This window comes from Macrosteles quadrilineatus, unplaced genomic scaffold (genome assembly GCF_028750875.1).
Source record: "Macrosteles quadrilineatus isolate MER2022 unplaced genomic scaffold, UCM_ALF_1.0 Scaffold_5__1_contigs__length_97177068, whole genome shotgun sequence".
In the NCBI taxonomy this organism is placed as follows: Eukaryota; Metazoa; Arthropoda; class Insecta; order Hemiptera; family Cicadellidae; genus Macrosteles; species Macrosteles quadrilineatus.
In genome coordinates, this window is record NW_026542598.1 from 4,634,211 (window position 1) to 4,658,693 (window position 24,483).

Here is a 24,483-nt window from a genome sequence, read left to right on the forward strand (position 1 = left end):
TGCGGTGGGATTTGCCATTGACTTTGGATACTGCAAGTAGACTTTTCTATGTACAGTAAATCTGAAATTGGGGTATGTGCGTGTTTTAAATCCCTTAACAACAATATGAAGATTGCGACTTTAATAAATTTACCTATATAGACAACACCACTTGCGACGTTGCCAATTCTACCAGGCCACGGCCTGTAGTTAAAGGTGGCCGTGGCTCAGCCTCAACTGAATTGTAATTATCCTTTTTTTATAGGCCTTAAACCTATAAACTTTAGTGTAGGTACATTCCCAAATAATATAATGTATACCGTTAAATCGCATGAAACTAGAAATTAAAATATGAATTATAACATAGGTAAATTTTTCATAAAAACGCAATGGAGGTTGTTGGACATAGTTCTAGAAGTCTTTAAAAATCAACCAAACTGCTTAAAAGAAAATTTTCTGGGAGAGGACCCCTGCACGTCGTCTGTGGAACACACCCCCTGGCCCCTGATAGTGTTAGTCGCCCCTGCCACCCTCTTGACAAGGTCCTAGAACTGCCACTGAGTAAAACACCAACTTGTCTGAATTTTAGCGTGGATACCTAATGGATTTGTATCGTAATCGCAGATAAAAATAAAACGCGTTGCGTTTTTGTGTTGGTTAGTCCATGTATGTTTACAATAATCTGTGACTGTGGCTATGATGGTGATAAGGCCATAATACAGATATAGGTGGTTTAATCCAAAAGAATACAGAAATATATTACGTCTAATAACACTTGCAATAATATATTTACACTTATACTGTTGACTTAAAAGACGGTAAATACATGTAAAAGTTGGTAGTGGAGTGGTGATCGATTTCGATTGGACACTCCAATCATCATCAGACCCAATAGGCGAACCAACTTTTACATGTATTTACCCACCACCGTCTTGTAAGTCAACAGTATAAGTGTAAATATTATTGCAAGTGTTATTAGACGTAATATATTTCTGTATTTTTCAGGTAATTAATAACACGTACGATGCTAATCAAGAAGTTATTAATCCAGGAGGCACTATTTTTGTAAGTAACCAAATAGTTCAACACTAATCAAGTCAGTATTGTTGTCGGGCAAAATATTGCACTTCCCTTTCCTTTTAGCCTTTAATGCTTGTTAGTAGAATCACAGTCTAACAATATAAATATATTTATATAAATATAAATAGGTAGTCTGAAATAAAGGATAGGGAATGTCGGGACTGTATACTTTATTTATATTAGACTGTGGTAGAATCCCGTACCCGTAGGCTGTACTAAGAACAAGTATTGTTTAGGTATAAAATGTACAGATGCTATTAATTATTTAGTGCATATCTTAAGAATTTTAATCTGATTCCTCGTGAATCATAAATAAAACATATTTAACATTCTCCCTTTGGATTTGGTTATCATTGAGATTCAGCCAGAATTGTTTAGGTAGGCCTACGTTTTGTTCATTCATGGACTAACCAACACGTTTTATCTTCTATAAGCATAGCCTTAATCTGTGTTGTTCATTTCTATTTATTCGTTGTTGTATGTATAACAAAACTTACAAATATTATGAATACATAGAAGAATATATATAGAAGAACTACACAAAGTGTTCTAACAGTATGTTAAAAAATAAAAACACCATGTTTTGGATTCTTCAAACTAAAGCGAACATTAAGCAGATCTAAAAGTTCAATAGCATATGGTTGGAAAGCTTATAAAATGGCACAGTTTTCTTATATTTTGCTACCTTCTTGTATACCGGGTGTAGAAAAATGCAAAAGAGCAAGGTTTTTTTAAAATTTGTATCATAGACTTTCATTTTAATCTTTGGAACTATTTAAAATGAAGTTTTTACTATTGATCCTCCATCTATATTATTCTTATTCAAAATGTAATGTAGAACACAAAAATAATAACATCGTCTATCTACTCAAATCCATTTACAGATAAATAAGAAATTGCTGTATTGTGTTTAAAAACATAAGTTAGGGCCTATTTTAGAAAAACTTAAAACAATTCATTGGGAAGCTAGTTTTTAGACTTGGAACCTCTTATATATATTATCACACTTCATTTACTTTGTACTTAAGCCAACAATTTTTTTTAATACTTTAATACTTTTCAATGAAATGGCACCATACAAAGTAGGTACCTATTTTAAGTGAAGTATGAATGGAGGTAGGATGAGTGGCACGATCTTGTAGTCTTGTTAGTGACTAAGGCCGACTTATTCCTTAGACACAGCTGTTAATTATTAGTCCATACAGCTAATGACAACTAAGGGACCTACAGTTTATAGTGGAATCCGAACCACATTTTTGCCTTGTATATACAAATTGGTATAATTTTCAGGATAGTACTGCAGATAGTCGTAGTACTCACTCGTGCAGATGTTAATCCACACCAGGGAGTATCGCATCCACAGTCCATGCCTATAAATATCCACAATTCGTAACCTCCTAGTAGCTGGATTACAGGACGACACCATACCCGTCCCAGTTTTAATACTGATGACCAGCCACGCTGTATAGTTATAGGCGTATTACATTAGGTTTAATAAGGGCAACCAAACCTAGCCTACCTAGGTTTGCTGCTACAGTTAGGGTAATAAAGTGTTTTTTTTTTAGTAAAAATATTAATAGCTTAGTATAAAGTAAATAAATTTGCCTAGTTTGATAAAAAACAAACAAACTAAGTTACAACAGTTTACTAATTCTTTAGGCTACATACAACATTTCACAATATTCTCCATAAGAATAACAAGGGAACTTTAAATTTTTAACTTTTTGAACTTTGTCCGTAACCAACCGTACAAAAACACTTCGATATACTAAATTGTTTGTTTTTTAAGCTCTTTAAAATGGTCTAGAGAGAAGTAAAATGGGAAATTTTATGTTTTGAGGGTCAAAAATGAGTAAAACCAATTTTTACCCCGAAAAATCCCGTTCCCATGGTCTGATCATGCTTGTTCGCAAACTCATTCAAGTTTATCCTGCCTCACACATTCAAGAGTAAAAATTTAAAAACGTACGTTTTTCATGTCCCTGGCCTTTTACTTCGTTGATACTGGATTTGTAGTTTATTATTATGTGTTTTAATATTTTTTGGGACGGGGGCAACATGTTACACACATTTATTTTGTTTTAAATAGGTTCTAGGTATTTTTTTCGCATTTTTAAAGTCTCGAAATTCACGACCATGACGTTTCCCTAGGGTACATTTTCCAACTTCCACGCTGTTTTTAGACTAATTATTCATGCCGAAATATATAAAGCCATATTTTTATGTCATCAATATTTATTAAACTTACAAAAAATGAGCATATTATATTTTTATTGTCATTGCAAACTGACTACCATGACAAAATAAGTCTGTCCCTCGATTTGGCGTCACGACCATTTGGGAAAAACTTTCAACTTTGGAACACGACAGTGGCAAGCCTGGCGTCGATTGCGTCAGTTCGTTTTAGAGGCTAGTTCGGGGTGTGCGCCAGGATTGTAGTGCCGGTCGTTTCGAGTTGAAAGGAGGAATTACAAGATCAATAAAGGCAAGTTTGTGTTTTTTGTAATTTTGGTGTGTCCATGACCGTACGCAGTCATTCGATGAAGTAGACACGGTGTTAATTTTTGTTTATAAGATATTTCAATTGCTAGATAAACCTAGAAGTCCACTTTGTATCCACGAACATAAGGTGCAGGGCTACCACCAGAACAGAGCCAAATAACACGAAACATCACGACCAAAGTTTCACGACCATCTCGGGATTTTCACGACCAATCCAGCCTTATGGATTATACTGTGTTTGGTAGTGACAATAACTTAAATAACATTGTTAATTGAACACTTTAGTTCAATTGAAACACATATTTTTATTATAACTAACAGTATAGTTGAAGGATTGTTTAGAAAGATTTAGATTATTCCAGACAATTCACAACCGCACCGCTTGTCCCTGACAATCACGTTTATGATTTCTATCATAAAACTTTCAAAAATTAAAATATCATATTTCAATGTTTTATACATAAAAGAAACATACCTCTATAAAAACATAACGATTTTTTGGGTCTCAGGTAGGTTTTTTCGGAGTTATACAAACTTAAAAGATTTAATTAGTTTTTTATCAATTATTTAATTTTTTTATATTTTTTTCTAGGAAGACCAAATATACCAAAAGCTTAGTGAGCTGTTTATTGTATAATGGCCATAAAAGTAAATTAGTTTAGTATTTATAATTTAAAACATAGTTATAAAATAATATTAACTATTTTTAATATTTAGTTTTATGTCCGTGATGGTCGTGACAAAATTTTGTGTTTTTCCAACAAAGATGCTCTATTAATAAAAAACCACTAAGATATTGCGTAACCATGGACATTTTATGAAACTTCAAATGTCAATAAAATAAAGAAAATAAAAAAAGTTTCAAAAAACGGAACAACAAATTTTAAAAGTTTTTTTCCTGAAAACGTATGTTTTTAAATTTTCACTCTCAAACCAAATTTCATCAAAATCGGACAAAAATTAATCAAGTTATCGTGTTAACGGATACGTGTAATACAGTATACAATAGATATACAGGGTGATCAACCCAAGGAAGCCACCATTGGGATATCGGAAACGGTAAGAATTAGAGAAAACTTTAAATGGAGGACATTCCTTTATTTTTTTGTGGCAGTTAAAATATGAATTTAGTTTTTCAAAATTCAGCCGCCATTTTCCAAATGGCAGCCAGCTTTGAAATTTCTTATGGAACACCCTATATTTTAAGGTTTTTGGTTAGAACATGTAAAGTAATTTAAAAACATTTTTATTCTTGAAATTTTTTCTATAAAACTACTCATTTAGGAGTTACAGCCTATAAAAAAATGACTTCCGGTGTACATTTTGCATCATGTAGCTCCTAAGAGGTTTATAGCGAAAATGCGAAGAGTAAATAAGTCATAGCTACTGAGTCCCGGCGTACTACCTATTGCAAAAAACATCTAGCGTCCATTACTTCCCGTCCTAAGAACTTGACCCTACTGCCGTTTATGTATAATGAATATAGTAGGATTAAGATTATTTTTAAGTAGGTTATTATTTTTTTACTTGTGTGTTGAAAATGGGAGGACTCCGTCCCAGAGTCCTTATGGACCAGCCGCCACTGTCCAACGACCTAACTTAGTTGGATATTCACCAATATATTTACATAATTGTCAGAATTATTCCCTATTTAAATAGTATTAAGTTTTATAAGTACTTTAGGTTCGCTGCTACAGGGAACCTAATAAATGTCTTTTTGTTGAAATTCTAATAGAATGAATGTATGAAATAAATAAATTGCAAAATTTTATAAAAAATATATTCCTAAATAAAAAAACTAAATCTGTTTTTTATTACCCACGCAAATAACATGGGGATTTTAAATTTATAGTTTATTTTATGTTCTCAGGAGAGGCCTAAACATTTGAAGTACTTTTAGTGTACCGGTACTAAATTGTTTGTTTTTCTTGCTCTACAACCTGGTTTAGAAAAACATTCAAAATGTTATGATTAGATGGTAAAAAATGAGAAAACCCAATTTGACCCTATGAAACCCCACTGACATAGTTCGATCATGTTGGTTCACCAACTCGTTTGAATAAACATAGACTTAAGTTCCCCCTAACTAAAAATGAAGGTCTTAATCAATTGCTACTTTAATAATAATAATGTAAATTTACTCATTTGACTTTTTGCATTTTAAAGGCTTTGCGAAAACTTATCACAAAGTCATTGAAACTATATGTTAGAAGAATGCATTTTTAAATACATCATCTAACAACTCTTCTGCTCCATTCCTGAGTTTTGATTTTTACTCTGATACCATTTCAGGAACACTGCAGTAAGGAATCATGGATCCATGTCCCATTCCAATCAATGTTTGCAAACTCCAAGAAAGCAATGAAACAAAAATTGAAGAAACATTTAAAGAAATCCACGAAAAGTTTATTAAAGTACAGCAAGAATCTAAATCCTTAAGAGTAGAAGTGAAAAAAATGGAACATGAGGTATCACGATTGGAAAAAGAAGAGCACTGCTTAGAGTCAAAAAACAAAGTACTGGAAGAAGAAATTGCACAATTAAGATCACAAACAGAAGAAGCTGTGAACGCAGAGGAGTTGTTAAAATGGAAAATGTACAAAATTAATTTGATAAGAGAATTTGAACAGAAAAATAATGAGCCTGCATATAAAATAATTCAGGAGCAGAAAGAACATTCTGAAGATGTTGTTATTGAAACTGAGGAAATCGATCAAATACCGGTACCAATTGAAAAGGGATACGTTAGTGAAATGGAGGCAAAAATTGCTCAGTTGAAAGACGAAATAGAAAAAGAAAAACAGAATATTCAAATGACCGATCCCAAATTGCTTACAAATATGAAAATGTTGGAAAAGAGAAATGCAGCTTTACTGATACGATATCAACGGCAGATTGGAGAAGCTACTCGGAGATACAGGCAAACGCTGGCAGAGGTGAATAGTTTGAAGAGAATCTTGGCGGTAAAAAGTTCTATGCTTGCAGATACATGTGATCCTGCCCCAAAGAAGTGAAACTCAAGTTTTTGTTTAAATGGATCAAATCTAAAATTATTCCGACATCATTATTAACTCAAAATATATTTTAAACATTTTATGTGCTTAGGTAAATCTTGTTCAAATTCTGTGAATGCATACAGAAGAATTATGTTGATCAAGAAAGAAAAAAATGTTCAGTTTTTGGCTGGTATGAAGTATTTTTTTATTTAGTAGCCTTGATAGAACCAATGTAATTTTTTTATCCTTCTTAATAATAAAATGTTGTTTCAGTATCAGTAATACACTTTGACTCATGGTTTTATTACAATCCCATATTACCATCAGCCTGCCCCTAGTTAAAACGTTCTCTACCCCTCGGTACAAATGCCCTGCCAACGTTTCTCAATTCTCTCATTCAGTGCTACCTCCAGTTGTATTTCTCCCATTGTTTTGAACCTGCAAATAGCTACTAACTTTTCTCAGGATCACTATACAGTAGAGAGTAAAGAATCCGAACCAATTGGGACCGTAGGTAGTTCAGATTACCGATTTGTTCGGATTTTCAAACATAGCCTATAAATGCCTAATAGACACATAATTAGGCATACAGTATTAAAAATACAGTTCTGGGATATAGTGAATGAAATAAAAACAATGATTTTTGTACTTAGTTATTTTCGTTACATTACTGTAATTTGTTTCTTGAAAAAATATGTAGAGTTTATACATTGGAAACGAACAAAACACAGACTGGCTCGGCACGTTCACTCATTTCCCTGCCAGATGCCGACTGTTTGGCCCGCAAAATTGTAAAACATCTGATGTGCTAGTTCAATTTTTTTTTATCCTCAGGAGCGGCTGGGATTTTTGACGTTTCGGATTTTTTACGTTCGGATTTTCGACTCTCTACTAGTAAATAAACTTAAATAAAAGGCATGGCTTAGTAATACAGTTTTTGTATTAATGTGAAATCACAATCTAATTGAAACAATAACAATTATACAGACACAAATATGTATAGAAAAATATATATCTATGTTACAGGATTGTAATTTAATAAATACACTTTTATTGAATGAAGGAACCAAGTGAAATAATTATCATACATGACTTGCTAGTAAAAAAATTAAAATCAGCAGATTTCCTTTTTCCACAATAGTTTTAGAATGTAAATTAATTAAAATTTTAATTTATAAATAAAACAGTACAAGTACAGTTAAGTACAAAATCATGCCCCAATAATCATAGATAAAATACCTCAACCACATGACTGTAATTAAAATAGGTATGATGTTTAAAGGGTAAAAATTACAAAAATCTATTTTTGAAAAATTTTAAAACTCCTTCACTTTAACTTGTTCTTATAACCCAATCTTGCTGGTTCAGGAACTCACTAAAGTTTAATTATTCTCCATCATTAGACCCCTACATTCATGTCGAATCTCATCAAACTTGTACCACAATCGAGTTATCGTGTTTACAGACATATTATTTTCATAAATAAAATGTAAACAAATAGTATTTTTTTATTTTTGCTCCTTTGGTCATCAAACTGAAAAGGTATATCGGTCCAGGGTCTAGGTTTATCCATGCCCCACCTATGCTTAAACTTCTCCCCTATAGAGAAAACTCACTAATAAAAAAAATATTTTCTCCATAAAAATAACACTGGAAGTAATTTTTCTAGACTTTGAGTCCATGTTTATTAACTTATGTTATGTTTGACACATTTTGAGACAACATTGGCCGATTATAATTTGTAATTTTAGAACATAGGTAGTTGTCTTCAAACTTAACGGTACAACATTAATTATACACATAATTGACTTTGGCATTTATCTGTTAAAACAAGTGGAAATCATACTTCTTTTATATCATATCTTGTACATAGACTAAGAAAAGATCCAAAAATCTTAAGATGAGGGTATCTTGCTTTAAATAATTAACAATGAATTGTGCATCATATTAAAAAAAATAAACAGTAATAATCAAACTAAAACACATTCATACAACAACATTTATGTTTCAAATTATACCTACTATTGGTTTTAAAAAGAAACAATTAAAAACAACTCAAAATATAACAGGACTCCATAAACATCAACTACTGTACTGTTGTAAATGTTGCAAACATCATTTGTCATACATTTTCACATTATAAACTTCACCATTAAACTAGGTGCAACATTTAAGATAAAGCTATAATAACTGCTGGAGGGGGTAAACCTATGTTCTACTCAATTAAAACAATTTTACCTAACCCGCCATGTTAAACTTCCCTATCCCAAGCGTGATGTATACAACTTTCTTACTTCTCGAGTGATGTAAAGTTGGAGAAAACTCACTCGGTGATGTAATGAAACCCATTTAAATAACATTGAGTGGATAACTTAAAAAATATACTTCTATGGAGCCAACGACGTTCAACGCTAGAAATCAGCTGTGTGTTTGAATTTTATTGTTATGCTTTGAAGAATTTTCCTAACCTAGCTTTTGTTTGTAAATGAACGTTACTGTTAGAAGATGAATGAAATTGATAATGAAGCATATTGCTCGTAACTTCCTGAATATTGTCGGGTCAGGTAAAATCTTGTACGTTACACGTTACGCAAGAGCGTGTTTACATCACTTCGGTGAATTATGCAACTCGCCTTCGCTCGTTGCACAACATTCACCTGCGTGATGTAAAAACGCTCTTACTACACTTGTAATGTAAATAGCTATTAACAGGTCATCACAAACCAATAAGACTAGTAAAAATAATTGAATGCACAATAGAAAAATACCAGGACTATGATAATCTATGGACTAGATTTGATAATAATTTAAACATCGTTAACTTCAACATTTTGTACAACATTTAAATCTAAAGATGGAAGACTGACTAACTGGTAGATTTGATTCCACCAGCGTCTGGATCGTTTCATAAAACTACACCCTGTAACAAAAAACTCAATTCAATAATGAAACTCAGTTGAAAATTTATTTCATTATTAACTAAGCACTAAAAACAACAGTCAATACAAATCATTTTAACAGGTAACATTGTATGTACCAAAAATAAGAACTTCTCATTATTGTAAATGTATATTATTGTGTTACATTATGAAAGTTCGTTATTAAACAGTATAGGAAAGTCTATTAACAGAAAAAGTGAAATTTCATACAAAATAGACAAATTTACATTAAAGAATAAGTTGCAATATGAATATATGAAAAGATAGTAAAATTAAAACATTATGCGTTATGTGATACATAACAAGCAAAGAGAATAGCAACAAAGAGTTGATAAAGGTGTACTTGTAATTTTAACTTTTATAGAACTGGGGGAAATTCCTAAATAAAAATAAAAACTTGCCTGTACAGAAGAAATATCACTTGACTCCTCCAGTAGAATGACTGTTTCATGTTCAGGAAAGCTATGTGATGTTGATTTACCCAATAATGAGGTATTTTCCTGAAAATACAAAAAATGAGATTTGTAATTTTAATTTTAGCTTATGAAGGTGTATATGTATAGGTTTCAAGATTCAACAAATGCCTTATACTAATTCTTAGCAATTAGAATGGTCTTGGCTATTCATTAGTGTATTTATCTGATCTTTATCATAATACAAAAATTTATATCTGAATGTCAATAGAATTAGAGAAATTATTTTTAATTGGAAGTAAAAGTAAAACAACATGGATTAAGAAAAATTTGTGAACACTTCAAATCTTTGTGCATTTATTTGATTCATGCACACTTTCATCTTAATCTCTATTTTATTGATATTTTTAATCTATTAGTTAAGGGAAATAACACTGTCCACAAATTGCGACCGATCAACCTATTCATGTAATGATTGAGCAAGCACAAGATTACAGTTTGTTGTATGTTATACAATCGTAAGATCGTCTTGCATATACAACCAATTTACTTAGTGTTGTGTGTCTTCATAAGATTTTTAGTTTTAGACTAAAATACCAAACACCACTGTTGGATAAAATAGCTCCATGAGAGCATCTAGAACTAAAAAGCAAGTGATTTGATCACTGGTTCGGCCACATGCAAGATAATATCTATGCATTTACCACTGACTCGCCCGTGTTAATTAAGTCATTTTAATTTTAATACCAAGAAGTGTTAAATACTCAAATTAATCTCCATTCAAGAGGCACATTGAACAGTGTAGACTAAAAACTAAACAAAAAACTCAAGAAGAAAGAACTTGCCTTTGAAAGTGTCAGGATCGAAACAAGGAAAAACAATAATGTGTTTCTAGGAAAAAATCTTAATTGGAAATAATTTTTTTAGCAATCAGGCTGTCATCTGTTACATCATTGAGAGACATACAGAAAAACTGACCTTTCTTCTCTTGAATAAAATGTTAAAGCATATGCTTGAACAAAAACTTAATCTACCTGAGACATCTCCTGGGGTAGATGTTTTTTCCGTCGGTTGCAAGGGTTTCCTCCAAGGTGGTGCTCTGCCTTGTGCGCCAAGTAGTTGTCCTTCTTGACTGTTCGAAATGGACACAGCTGACAGCTAAACATGAGCCCTTCATCCAGCCCTGAGGAAAAAAAAGCAATTCATTAACAAATCATAACCAAAATAGAATAATCATAGTTGAAATTTGCCCTATTTGTAAGTGTATTTTATAAGCAACTTGAGAGGTTTATAAATTAACGCTTTATAGTACAAAAATAATTTATAAATAAAAAACTTTTTTAAAACAAAACGTTTTTAAACGCACTAAAAAGTAGAAAATATTTTATAAATATGTTGAGAGTATAAATACTTGTAAGATTTAAAACGAAAAACGTGGGGTGCATGCAATAGATAATTTACAATTACCTTCACCTATTAAACTAATGTATTATTATCAATTAATTGCATGCACCCAACGTTTTTCGTTTTAAATCTTACAAGTATTTATACTCTCAACATATTTATAAAATATTTTCTACTTTTTAGTGTGTTTAAAAACGTTTTGTTTTAAAAAAAGTTTTTTATTTATAAATTATTTTCAACTTTTTAGTCTTTAATGTGTAAATATGTTAAATATATTTTATATGGCCTGTTGATATATAACCTTTGACTATTAATACAACAAACCAAAACCTTATTATCTCTAATCAGATGTTTTATCTTTACTTTAAAATGCTTGTTTTATATTTTTAGAATATACTAGCTGTAACCCGCGGGCTTTGCCCCGTTTAACTTCTTAATTTTCAAGATGATCTTGTTCGCATGGCTCAATCACGTCCTGGTTTCACCTTTAGGTTGGAGCTCGTTCGCTACGCTCACTTGCCTTCAGGTTAGCTCGTTCGCTACGCTAACTCGCCTCCAGGTTGAAGTTTGTTCGCTACGCTCACTCACCTTTTGGTTGCAAATTAGCTGTTGTCATAAATGTAAAAGAAATAATAGTGCTGCACCCTGTTGGTAATCCTTGTAACATTAATGCTATTGAACATCATAGAACAGAACCAACTTGTTTAATTGAAACAGCTGTTAAAATTCATTAATTCCATTTCTCATAAGGTTAATATGGGAAACTCCAGAGCCACTGGGGCGGAGCCGATTGGACGGATCACAAAATTGATGGTGTATAAACCTATTCCATGAAATTCTACACGTATGTACCAAGTTTCGTGGCAATCGGTTCAGCGGTGTCTGAGTTTATCACTGCAAATATATAGGGATGGACGAGATTGAATTTTTAGTTCGAGACGAGACGAGAAGAGATTTTTTATTTCTCATAAAATTTCGAGACGAGATCGAGACGGGATTTCCCTTCTCATACACAACGGGAAATGCACGTTCGGAATTTTTACCTGATTTTGTAACATTGTTAGATGACTGTTTAAATACAAAAATAATGATAATAGGCAAGGATATTTACTATCTTTTATTAAAAAACATCAGCATAACATTTTTTTATTAATCACACCTAAATTATTAAAAATGCCTACGATTAGGAAACATAGTGATATCAGTTAAAAGAGTTCAACTTATCCTAAAATAAAATAAATCATAAAATAAAATATTAATTTTTATAAAATAGTTACTTGTTTTGACTTTTTTATAGTAATAAAACATTCCTCACACTGTTAACAACTTAACAAAACTTCTCAAATGTTATTAAAATAATTAAAGTAATATTTACATTTTTGAAGAATTAATTAAATAAGAACGCCTTCGCAAAGGAAACGCAACTACAACACGCTCCTGTATTGCGGGTATTGCATTGACTTTCTGCAGGCGTTTTTAATTTTTTTTTTTTTCTCGTCTCGATAAAAATCTCGGCCAAAAAGAAATCTCGTCTCGTGTAACGAGATTTAAAATTTCCCGAAAATTTCCCGAAATTTCGAGACTTGACCATCCCTACAAATATATATATATATATACAAACATCCTCTTTTATACTTATAGGTCTCTAGCTCATCGGAAACTTCGTTTAAGATTGATATCAAAATTTGTAGGAAAGCGACTAGCAAGCTAATAAAAACAAGCCCATGGGGCGTAGCCCAAGGGAAATATGAAAATTAAATGATATAATATTGCATTGTCATCCATTTGTGAGCTATGTTTCAAGTTTCAAGTCTCTAGATCATCGGGAAGTATCAAAATTTGCAAGAAAGCGAGTTAATAAAAACAAGCCCATGGGGCATAGCCCAACGGAAATATGGAAATTAAATTATATAATATTGCATTGTCATCCATTTGTGAGCTATGTTTTAAGTTTCAAGTCTCTGGCTCATCGGGAACTTAGTATAAAATCGATTGCAAAATTTGTACCGGACAAGAAAGCGAGCTAATAAAAACGTTTTAATATCCTCTAATTTACAACGAATTTAATAATAAATTTACTTTTTGTGAAATAAAAACTCCTTGTGTAGGTACATATTAATATAGCCTACACAAGTAAATTGTGTGACTCTTTTGTAATAAAAAAACCTTTTTCATCTGCGGCACTAGCCTCAAACAAAACTGTTTGTAACATATCTAGAACTACAATTTGTAATCTGTCAGTGTAGTTGACAAAAATCCATGATTGACAGTACTCTACAGTGCCTCTGCTGGTGGCAATAAAACTAGTGTGATTTTAACTCAAATCTGGCTACAGCTTTAATATGAATGACTAATACTAAAAACTTACAGCTAAAGCAACTTATAAATGAGGGAAGTAGGGACGGTAACTTGTTGACTGACCAGTACTTGCCAGTTGCACTTACAGCATACTTACCTAGGAAAGCAGCCCTATGGACAATGTAAGTATGAGGTACAGATGGGTTTACGCAATGCTAGTAGGTGAGACAGTTGTCAGGCCAATTAATTGTCAATTCATGATTGTGGGATTGTTGGAGGCCAGATGTCCTCAGTCTACTCCCGGAGACAACTGAATTTCAGGAAAATTAATTAATAGGGCAATTGGCCGGAAGTGTTTACACGGAGCCAATAATTTCAGGCAAGTCAGTTGTCTTCAGACAATTGCCTACCTACTAGCATTGTGTAAACCCGGCGTTATTGCAACTAGCAAGTATTTAGAGCCAGCATCTGGCCAATTGACAAGAATACCATATCAGTTGAGTACCTGGGTGTTTGTTCTTGAGATGCACCTTGTACGTAGTGGCCTGTATGCAGTTGTAACTGCAGTAAGGACACTGGTAAGGTCTGAGTCCAGAGTGTCGCATCTTATGTCTCCGTAGTGAGTTGTGGTCAGCTGTTACGTAGTCACACTCGTTACAGCTGAACGGCTTCTCACCTACCAACATCAAGGGTGAATAATGTTCAGAGTAAACACTGTGACAAGAGTATAGACTTAAGAGAATCACCCTGTTTGTTGGATGTGAAGGGAAACATACACCTTTTAACCGGACATCGGTTTAACCAGACAATTTTGATTAGCACATTGGTTTAACCGGACTAGATCGGCAGGAAGTGGTCAGTACTGAAACGCCTGTTCTCGTGGGAAAGATTTGAGAGAAGGCAAACATGTATAGGCGAGCAAATGTTTGGGAACAAGCTCAACAAATACCCCTGCTTGTCTTTTTCAGATTGATATCATTAAAGGACATTTTACCAATAAAGCTACAAAATAAAATTAAAACTAAATAAATTCATGTAATTCTTCTGAAGTTCACAAAAAATGCTGAGGAGATAGTGAAAAACATTATTTATTTATAATCTTCAGATTTAGTTCTTGATATTTCGGTTGATTTACTGATTTACAGATAAGAAATGAACAGGCAAGTAACATGTAGGTACTACCACTACACTAGCCTCTGTTCTATACTCTGCAAGGGTAGCATCTTATCTTAATAAATAGAATCTTTGGAATTTAGACATTTAATAAATATAATCTTTATGAGTGAAAATGAATGAATGTAATATTTGCAATTAGAAACTTAATTAATTTATTCTTTGAGAACATCATTTTAATAAATAGAATCTTTGCCATTAGAAACTTAATGAATATATACCTGCCATTAAAACAATTATGAATAGAATCTTTGTGAGCGAAAGTCAAATGAATATAACAGTGTTTCCATTCATACTTGATAGTAATTCACTGGACAATTCTTGGTTTTCATAGTCGTATATAAATCTTAGGACTTTTATCAGAATTGGACCGTCCTTATTTTAAAGTTTTATCCGCAAAATTCACAGTTTAGTTACAGTGTGAATGTTACAGTTTAACCCTAGAGAATCTAATGAATAGTGTACATGTGTATAAAAGGTTGAGATTCTTGACTGACTGACCAGTGTGCTGACGTATGTGCATGCGCAGGGAGCTCTTGGAGCTAGCCGTGTGCGCGCAGAAGGTACACAGGTACGGCCGCAGCTTGTTGTGCACATTCTCTGTGTGGTGACGCAGGATACGAGCGTCAGTAAAACTGCGTCCACAGACCTTGCAGGTGTAACAACCGCCACTGTCTCCATTCACCTCTCCCAGCAGTCGGACCCTGGCTCGGTGAACGGCCTTCAAATACATCTTGGATTACCAATTGAGATAGGGACCCGAATATGAGTGACAGATGAGTGTATTGTGGAGCGATGCCTTGTGTAGCTAAGACCAGCTGTAACTTAAGCCAGGACCATTTATTTAGCATAATAATCAAGGACGGCTGGGTCATACTTTTCTCACAATCGGACCAGCATTCTTATGATTTTAAGGCGATCCATGAGCACTCTAACCACTTACCTACCCAGTTATTTAATTATGATACACAGGATTAGTAAAAGTAAAAAGTCTCAAAGTAAAATTGCAACATTGTTCATGTAATGGTAACAAAACCTAAAGAGATTTAAAACCCAACTTTAAATCACGTCTTAAGTAGGAAAGGCGCATTAACTATACGTATCATGCATACAATATGATTTTCTTTAATGTACTTTGCACCTAAACTAGAGGTTTTAATAGAGGAATCAGCAATGTTCGGTCACTCACCTTGTGGTTCCGCAATTGTTTGGTTGTTTTGAAGCCTTTACCACAAATGTCGCACAAGAACGGTCGCTCATCCCCATGTATCTTGATATGGTTGTTGATAAGCTTGCTGTAACTGCAACATTCATACAATCCTATGTCACTTTGGTCATACAACTTTGATATTGCAAAAGCCTTTTGTCGATGGGCTATCAATCTAACCAAAAGGACAATGTTAGATAGTGACAATAGCTGGGTATAGATCGTTCCATTACAAACATTTTACAAAATAAAAATGCTATAAAATATTACACACTAGTACATTTCATTACGAGTACCAAAAGTGACATTTTCCAGTGCGCACAAAAGTTTAAGTGTGAAACCCAAACATGAACACCAAATTTCATGTGCAAGGCCAAGCCGAGCATGTGAGAGTGAGTAACTTGAGCAAGTACCGAAAAGTAAAATGCTGATGTCGAGATTTTTTTGTGTTGACGTGCCAACACTCATTTGGCCAAAGAATGCCAAAACTCATTCTAAAACTTTTAGAAGTAGCCTTATTGATTTTATGCAGCTGAGATCATATTATAAAATAAATGATTTGTTGATGAAAACAAATTGATAACATGGTAAATGTATGTAAAATTGTATATACTGTGCATATATTTTAAGTTAAGTTGTTACATTAAACTTGTTAAATCACCTGTTGCACTTGTAGCCGCACAGCTTGCAGCAGTAGAGGTCGATGTCTACCCCGTGTTGCCGCCACAAATGGGATGTCACGCTGCTCCAGCTGCCCATCGCTAGGTCACACTCCGGACATCGGAACACTTCGGAGTCTGGCAGGTGACAACGCAGGTGGTAACTCAGGTTGGTAGCCGTCGTAAACCGTACACCACACTTCTCCACCATACACCTTCACAGTGAAACATGCTTAATTCTAACATCTATTCAAAAAGTTCTTCAATTTGATTTCTCACTGGTCATTAGTGTTACAACACAACTATCCAAGTTCCACTGTATGATATTTTTAGAACAAGTAACATCTACATATGGTTCATTTAACTTAAACAACTTAAAAATAATGTTAATAATACAATTCTTAAGTTTGGATTAAAAAATGTGTTTAAAAAATACCTCCTTTGTAAAAACATACTCACCAATACTTGAACAATTCTGGTAGGGATCATAAACATAAACAAATGATGTTTTTGGCTCGAAAGTAAACAAAACCCCTATACTAATAGCAGTAATTAACATATGGTTTTGTTTACTTTCGGGCCAAATATGTGTTTATTTATGTTTATGATCCATACCGGGACTTTTCTAGTATTTGTGAACAAAACATACTGAGAAATTTGTGAGCCATTTTTTGAAACCTTAATTTTATGACTATTCTGCAAAACTAACAACAATACAAACAGTATCTACAATATCTGTTTCTATTATACAAACAATATATTTTCAATCCTCCCGAAAGAACTGTGATGCATTAAATCAGCTGGCAATAGTGTTGTTTTGTTGGTATTTCATCATGTTAATTTAATCATGGGTGTGTTGTGTTGATTAGCTTCTCAGTGCAAGAGGAACAAGTTTGATTCCTGGCATGATTACTAGCCATATCTATTTTTATCTTAACATATATTATTATTATTATGTATTATATAACAGTACCGGGGGACCGAGCCATGGCTCGGTATGGAAACTCGCGTTATCTTTATAGGTTAACTAATTTCGGCTTTTATTATTTAAGTTTAAGCGCAATTTCTATTTATTATGATGGAAATTTTAACTTGGCAATCCAACACATTAATTTATTTTAATCTTACACATTTCATACGTTGAAAATACAGTAAAGTGTATATTGCTTAATATAAAGATTATTGTAATAGAATTAACGTTTATACTAATTCAACTTAATACAGCAGTCCAAATTATGTAAACAATAAAACAGTGAATAAAAATTGACGTCACCAATACAAAACACTATGTCGACTGTCGAGTAATCTTCAGTGTAATCTTTGCTAAATAGTTACAACTGATGTTTTTCCCTTTGTACTGCATTTTGTAATTTGCTAGTATACTGTAGATGGCTAACACATGCTACAAGTATTTTGTTTACTTTTTCCTTCAACCAAATTGTTCCTTAGCAACCCATAAGGCCAATGTTAAATTTTTGAATGAGTTGTGTAGCGAAATACAAATTTTCCTGAGGTAGTGGCTGTTACCAATCACGTTTATAGGGCAATAAGTCCCTAATTCCAAAATTTTGTAAAAACCCTTCCGCTGGATTTCGAGATATATATTACAGACAGACAAACAGACTTAGCTCGTATTATAGTATGGGATTTACCTAAAGTTGTACTTGATTTCATAACCAAACTCTGCCTTAAGTTTACTCCTCGCTGTTCTTCTAAGGCGTCGAGCAACCTTTTTGTCATTTATTACAGTTTTGCTATCTTCAGTCTTTGGATTTTGGTTGGATGGAGAAGCAACTTCCTTATCTGAAACAAAACATAAAATTAATTTTACAGTTGTATCCTAAACACCTTGATTTTTTTTAATTCGGACCAAGCCTACTTAGGTATTTCAAACCAGCAAACGCCTAATGTATGTTAAAACGTCCATTAGAGTATTTGAGAACAACATTAGTAAATAATGTAAGCAGATTGTTCACACTTACAATCTGTATATGTAAACAAATTTAAATTGATGCATCAGTTATGAATCGCTTAAATAGAATGTGTCTTTATATCTAACAAAACAAGAATTTTTCTTAGGTAAATTTAATTATTTTATTACCAATGTTATTACCTCCATCCCTATGTATAGCACAGACAAGTATGGCTTTGTATCTTCTTAGTTTCAGAAAAATATCATAATCCAGTTCCTAGCAAGAAACAATTTATATCCAGATGTATATAATTATTATTTCTAATAATACATTTCCCATTAAAATAAATATACCCATAACTCATGTCTACGCACAGGCCCCTATCTATGAAAATATTTTCCATATAATTTGATAAAGTATTTTTTCCTTTGTGCCATTTAGCTATAAAACTGTTTGTAAATACTTATTAAGTGTAAGAATTGTATAATTTATTATGTAAAAATACCATGAATTGTATTTTGTTTTCAATTGGGAAATACAATATTATTTCATTTCATTTTATTTATCTATGCTGCGTGCTAGCTATCCAGGAAGAGAAGGAGTTGAACAAGAAGTTATAATATTCATATTCAAACAATCTTGTTACTTTTTCAACTTTTTGTTGAAATTATTTTGTAGGCTACTTTTCATTTTGAAAGGCAATTAACTTTATTGAAAGTCAGTAGAATTTCTACAGTGATACTTGCTGTAGAAGTGAGCATGAAAAACTCAAATTATTTTCTTAAAATAAAAAACATCCTAATTTATATTTTAAGGGTTTTAAAATCCTAATCCAAACACAAATACAAGATAACCATCATTTTAAATCATTATTGAGGGATTTTCCACACTGTTTACTTGAAGTAAACACTAAATAATTAATAAACAATCAACATTTCAAGTGGAATTCAAACTTTTATCAAGTCCATCAAATTGGTTATCAAGAGTCAGCTGTCACCACCACACTGCTGTTTACATAATATTTCATTTCAGAAGAAGTCTTTGATTTACCTTACAGTACTACTCAGAATATTTTGAGGGCTACAAATTATGAAGAGGCGTTTTTCACTGGATGTTTTGATTCTGAAGGATCGCTTGTACGAGCAAGTGCGTCCAGTTCTCACTATAAACACATTATTAGGATTGTTTCCAGTAATACACAGTTTTGGACAATCATGCAACCGTTTGAGATTCCATTCGGTCAGCAGGCAAGTTCTAAATTCACTTCTTGTATCATTGGTTTTGCTCACTTGTCCTTTTATCATTGACAAAATATATGGTGACTACACAAGTCACTATTTCCGAAGATTTAAACCAATGATCAAAGCTGAGTATGTCATTTGGATTTTGCTAACGTACCACGAGCTACCAACCTACACAAGAGCGCTTTCACAGGTTCAATCAGTAGACAGGGATATTTTCAAACTGACGTTGAGTCTGAAGAGACTACAAATTTACTTAGTTTACTCTTTGTTTAGCTCGATACTGTTTTCACACTGGTTAATGCCGTTTCAGCCAAGAAAGGAATGGTATAAATACTTACAAGATGCCTGTTACCTGATCATGAATTTAACCCGGATGTTGATAATACTCCCGTATATCCTAACAGCGTATGCAGCGGCAGAAAGGTTTCGATGTATAACCAGAGACTTGCGAGAAGTGTTGTTTAACAAGGATTTAAAGAATTACCCTCTATTGACGGAATTAGAAAGAATTCGCAAACTTCATCTGGCTCTGTGTACAGCGGCTCACAGCTTTGCTGCTTGTTTCTCTCTCAAGATTTTGTTATATTTTGTGTTTACAGTTTTGGATCTTTTCGCCAAGGTAGGCAGTATTGTCGATCACAAAGACTTCAAAGCAGTGCAAGACACTTTAGGACTGCTGTTCAACTGTGTTATGATATACATGATCATCTCAACCTCGGAGACCCTCAGCCAGGCTAGCAGAAAAGTGCTCATAGTCCTTAGAGAACTTCCACTTGCGGAGAAGCCTGAACAGTTCTACGACGAGATCCTACAGTTCACACTGCAAGTTAAGAGCGTGGCCATCTCTGTTTCTGCTAGTAAGTACTTTCTGCTGAAGAAAGAGACGATTCCGACCATCATCGGTTCATTGGCTAGCTTTTTAGTGATAGTGGTTCAATTATTCTCGATGCCCAAGTTCGTCAAACCGAACGAAAATCTGAATGTACAGTAATCAACATTTAAGATTAAACGTTTCTGACGGACTTAATGAGACACAAAAATACAAAGTTTGTAACCACAATATGTACTGTACCTACATGTATAACAGAGGAAACTTAAATAAATACAATGTATTCTCAATACTCAGAAATTATGGAGAACAATCCCATTTCACCTTAAAAGTTGATTTCAAACCAAGATAAATCATAACAAAATTTTTGACAGAATATAGGTTTTGGCAGAATGTGAAGGAGACTCAGAAGACAGTGATCAAAAAGTACTCAACTGAGATGCTGCAGCTGTCTTTGATATAATGATAAACTACATAGAACAACAATCATCCTTAACACCGGAAGATGTACAGTTTCAAAATTGTTGGTGCAGTTTTGTTTCATAATGTGATTCTCTTCTGTTTAACGAAAATGTAACAGAATTTTAAACCAATATAGCTTTGAATTGAACTATAATATACACTAATATACACTAACTATAATATACACTACACTGTCCGTCTTTGAAACTCACTGTAATTTTCACTTTTCAGTAATACACTTGTACACTGTTCTCTCTTAGTTTTTTCTTCCTAAAAATACTTTTTTGGGTTTCCAATTACAAAAGTTTAAATTATTAGGACAAACTAAAAATATTAAATAAAAAAAATTTTTTTTATTTCTTCAAAATTATATATTTGTATTAACACAAAAATATATCTGGAAGACGATATGTGTTGATTTGATTGATTTTACATGTTTCTGATTACATATTGTATCCAACTGCCTATTTTCTTTTTTAGTAAGGCCTTATTTCTGTACAAAGTATTCTACAACACACTATGCATTACCAAATATATAGACTGGTATTTGTTATGAGTAAAGATTGATCCATTCATATAGGGCTACAACAAATCGTTTACAACTGCATTTCCACCTGCTACTGTGAAGTAGGACACATCAACATTTTTATTTGAAAGAAAAAAATAGTAGTTCATATTCAGATGTGTGCAGAGTTGAATTTTATTTTTTAAACCTTGCAAAAGAAAAAACAAATTAAATTCAAATTACTCAGAACCGGCAAACTTTGAGGTGTAAGGAATGAAGTGTTTTTATTTAGTAATTTATTTGGTAATTTATACATTTTTTCAATCAATAACCAATAAAATAACATGATTCTGATGATAAATACAACGCAAATGACAATCAGATCAAGATGACTGGGAGTAATATGCTGATCTTATCAATTTCAGTAAGCTGTCATGGTAAGAAATTGCATTGTATTAGGTTGTCGTAACCAACGTTTAAATAGCAAAGAGAGAAAACGCTGATATTTTCAAATCAGCTCTTTAGTCTATAATGTCTTACTATTACTATTATTATTATTACTAGGCAGTCAGTATGTCATTAAACATTAATAAAAACTTAATTTTTTATAATAAACAAGATGGAAAATGTAGGAATGAATTGAAAAATATTATTGATGAGAATTTATTTTACCTTGGCTTTTAACTAGCCATAATAGATTCAATCTAATCTAATGGATGGATATTTTTTCTACTGCTAAATACCTGTTTAGATTGTTTGTAAATTAGTTTATATATCGGTTCGATTTAAAGTAAATTAATTTCAGTTTAGCTTATTGACAGTGGTAGCTACTCTGCCAGATTGTTTGTATGAAAAGCTAGTAGTGTTATGAAAACAAGGCTTTCAGACCAAAACCGGATGTGAGGAGGGACGGGGAAGTAACGTCACTCCAATTCCTTGCGTGATAGTTTACATGCTACAAATGTAGCATCATCACTATAATATATCAGATTGTTTACCTTTGGGTAACTGAATGTCAGTGAAGAGTGTGAAGCTAGGTGTCGAGGGTAACTGAGGTTCTTCACTCGTCTTCTGCTCGCTAACGTTGGCCGTCTCTTTCGCGACGGTCATGGGCTCAGCAGGGAAGGTGGATTGGTAAACAGCTGATTGTACTTCTCCTTCTTTGCTTTGCTGTAAACGCGGCACTACATCTTTGGCTTTGGCACTTGTTGATTTTTGATGCTCTGAAAAAATCAAATTGTTTTAGTTTTGTAGAGCCAACTGATCTCTTTTATGTTGTCAGGTAATTATTTTCTTTAATTCTTATGAAATTTGATCGAAGAAGAAAATGGTATCAGACTGTGAATAAGAAGGAAAGTCAATGAGGATATCTTCAAAGTAAATTCTGTTTTATAACATTCTTGTATTAGGAAATACTGTATGGGAAGATTACAACAATTTTCCATTTTGTTTTGATTTAATACTGTAGCAACTAGCATTAGCCATTTTAGTTGTGAGTCTATTTTTTTTTAGTTCTTATATTTTCTATGCATTCATTGTTGTATTAAAACTTTTAGAAACATTTGTTAAAATACTTGTTGCATGTATAAACTCATAACGTAATCACATTTCATGAAATTACAAGTTTTAAGTTTTACAAGACATCCTTTTTAAAACTAGATAAATCATAAATAATGTGTTTAAAGCAGAGTGTCTACCAGTTGATCAAACTGAATTTCAGTGAATTTAAGGGAGGACAACAATGTTAAAATGTACAACCTTTGGTACCCATAAGACAATTAGCTTTTCAGGTACTTGACGAGATACTCGGGCACAAAATATTTCGTGCCATATTGTGAGCTGGTTGCCTGCTCGAAAAATTATGTTTGCTCTCACTGATTCTGCATTATCATTGTTTGCACCAAGGAACAACAGGCCTGAGGAACTTTATTTTAGCTAGCCCGATTTTTCAGCGACTCTCGGGATCTTGAAATAAATTCCATTACTATTCAGTAACTTCTACTACTAGTAAAATCAGTGACTTTCCATAACTTCTAACTTTTGTTATTTCTTTGACTGCTAGACACCCTGCTAAAGTCCACATTCTCAAATGAAAGTGAAATTAAACATGTTTTCTATTAGACATTTTGCAACACTTACGAGGTCGTTTAGCATCTCTCAGAGCTTTGTTGGCAGCAAGTGTTGTGGCGATAACTTCATTAACTTCCGTCGTGATAACATTATGGTCACAAAGTAAATGAATCTGGGAATATGAATGAGACAAAGATTAGCAAATGAAATGACAAAAATTTAAAGTGGGTTTTACAAGTGTTTGACTAAATGACAACGAATACCCTTATTATCTAGGGGGTCAAATTGGGTTGCACATTGTCTTTCAGAGCTACTTAAGGAAAAAGTAAAAAAGTTACAAAAAGTAAGGACCAAAGCAAACAATATTTATCATCTAGCTGGTCTTGGGAAGCTGATGTACACGTACTTTGCTTCATATTCTTCACAGCTTACTATTGTGCTACTATCTAGTAAGACAGTGTGCATTCTAAGAGTGTGGATGTACAGTTTACAGGTAAAACAGTAACTTAAGGGAACAGTAAGATACACAATGCTAACTCCTCTTCCCTGACTCCCAGTGTTAAAGTCATTTACCTCCTCCTGAAATTGGCATTTAGTAAGAGGCAGGGTATAGGCTGGGATGAAAATTGTTTTAGCAAAAATCATAAATGCTACAAACTCTCAGACAACTGTGGCAAAAATATTATTCTTTAAGCAATTTTAAACAATTTGCCAGTAATATTATGTGTTTGATCATTAAATAAATCTTAAATTTTATTTGTAGCAAATTTTCTATAGTCTGCAAAACAATATAGCATCTTTAAGTTGTGT

General features: G+C 32.9%; 2 protein-coding genes across 6 annotated transcripts in view; one reads left to right on the top strand and one right to left on the bottom strand.

The window, feature by feature from the left end:
• Positions 1–488: 488 nt before the first annotated feature.
• On the top strand, positions 489–6,616 carry LOC128995219 (uncharacterized). 4 transcript variants are annotated; one of them, XM_054420160.1, is made up of 2 exons: positions 489–540; positions 5,854–6,616. In XM_054420160.1, exon 2 carries the CDS (start codon positions 5,874–5,876, stop codon positions 6,573–6,575), a length of 702 nt encoding a protein of 233 aa, XP_054276135.1. In that variant the 5' UTR covers positions 489–540; positions 5,854–5,873; the 3' UTR covers positions 6,576–6,616. The 4 variants fall into 4 exon arrangements, with proteins under 4 accessions (XP_054276135.1, XP_054276133.1, XP_054276136.1 ...); XM_054420158.1 differs by lacking the exon at positions 489–540 and adding an exon at positions 880–1,044; XM_054420161.1 differs by lacking the exon at positions 489–540 and adding an exon at positions 1,265–1,295.
• Positions 6,617–7,510: 894 nt separating this feature from the next.
• Positions 7,511–24,483, bottom strand: part of LOC128995311 (uncharacterized) — a 32,875-nt gene continuing 15,902 nt past the window's right edge. For both annotated transcript variants that reach the window (XM_054420287.1, XM_054420288.1), the window contains 10 exons: positions 23,743–23,845; positions 22,602–22,826; positions 18,303–18,453; positions 16,653–16,865; positions 15,974–16,085; positions 15,286–15,505; positions 14,117–14,287; positions 10,944–11,092; positions 9,898–9,996; positions 7,511–9,477 (listed from right to left, as the gene is read on the bottom strand). In XM_054420287.1, coding sequence (XP_054276262.1) covers positions 9,463–9,477; positions 9,898–9,996; positions 10,944–11,092; positions 14,117–14,287; positions 15,286–15,505; positions 15,974–16,085; positions 16,653–16,865; positions 18,303–18,453; positions 22,602–22,826; positions 23,743–23,845 — 1,458 coding nt within the window. In that variant the 3' untranslated portion in view covers positions 7,511–9,462. The remainder of the gene's footprint in view (positions 9,478–9,897; positions 9,997–10,943; positions 11,093–14,116; positions 14,288–15,285; positions 15,506–15,973; positions 16,086–16,652; positions 16,866–18,302; positions 18,454–22,601; positions 22,827–23,742; positions 23,846–24,483) is intronic.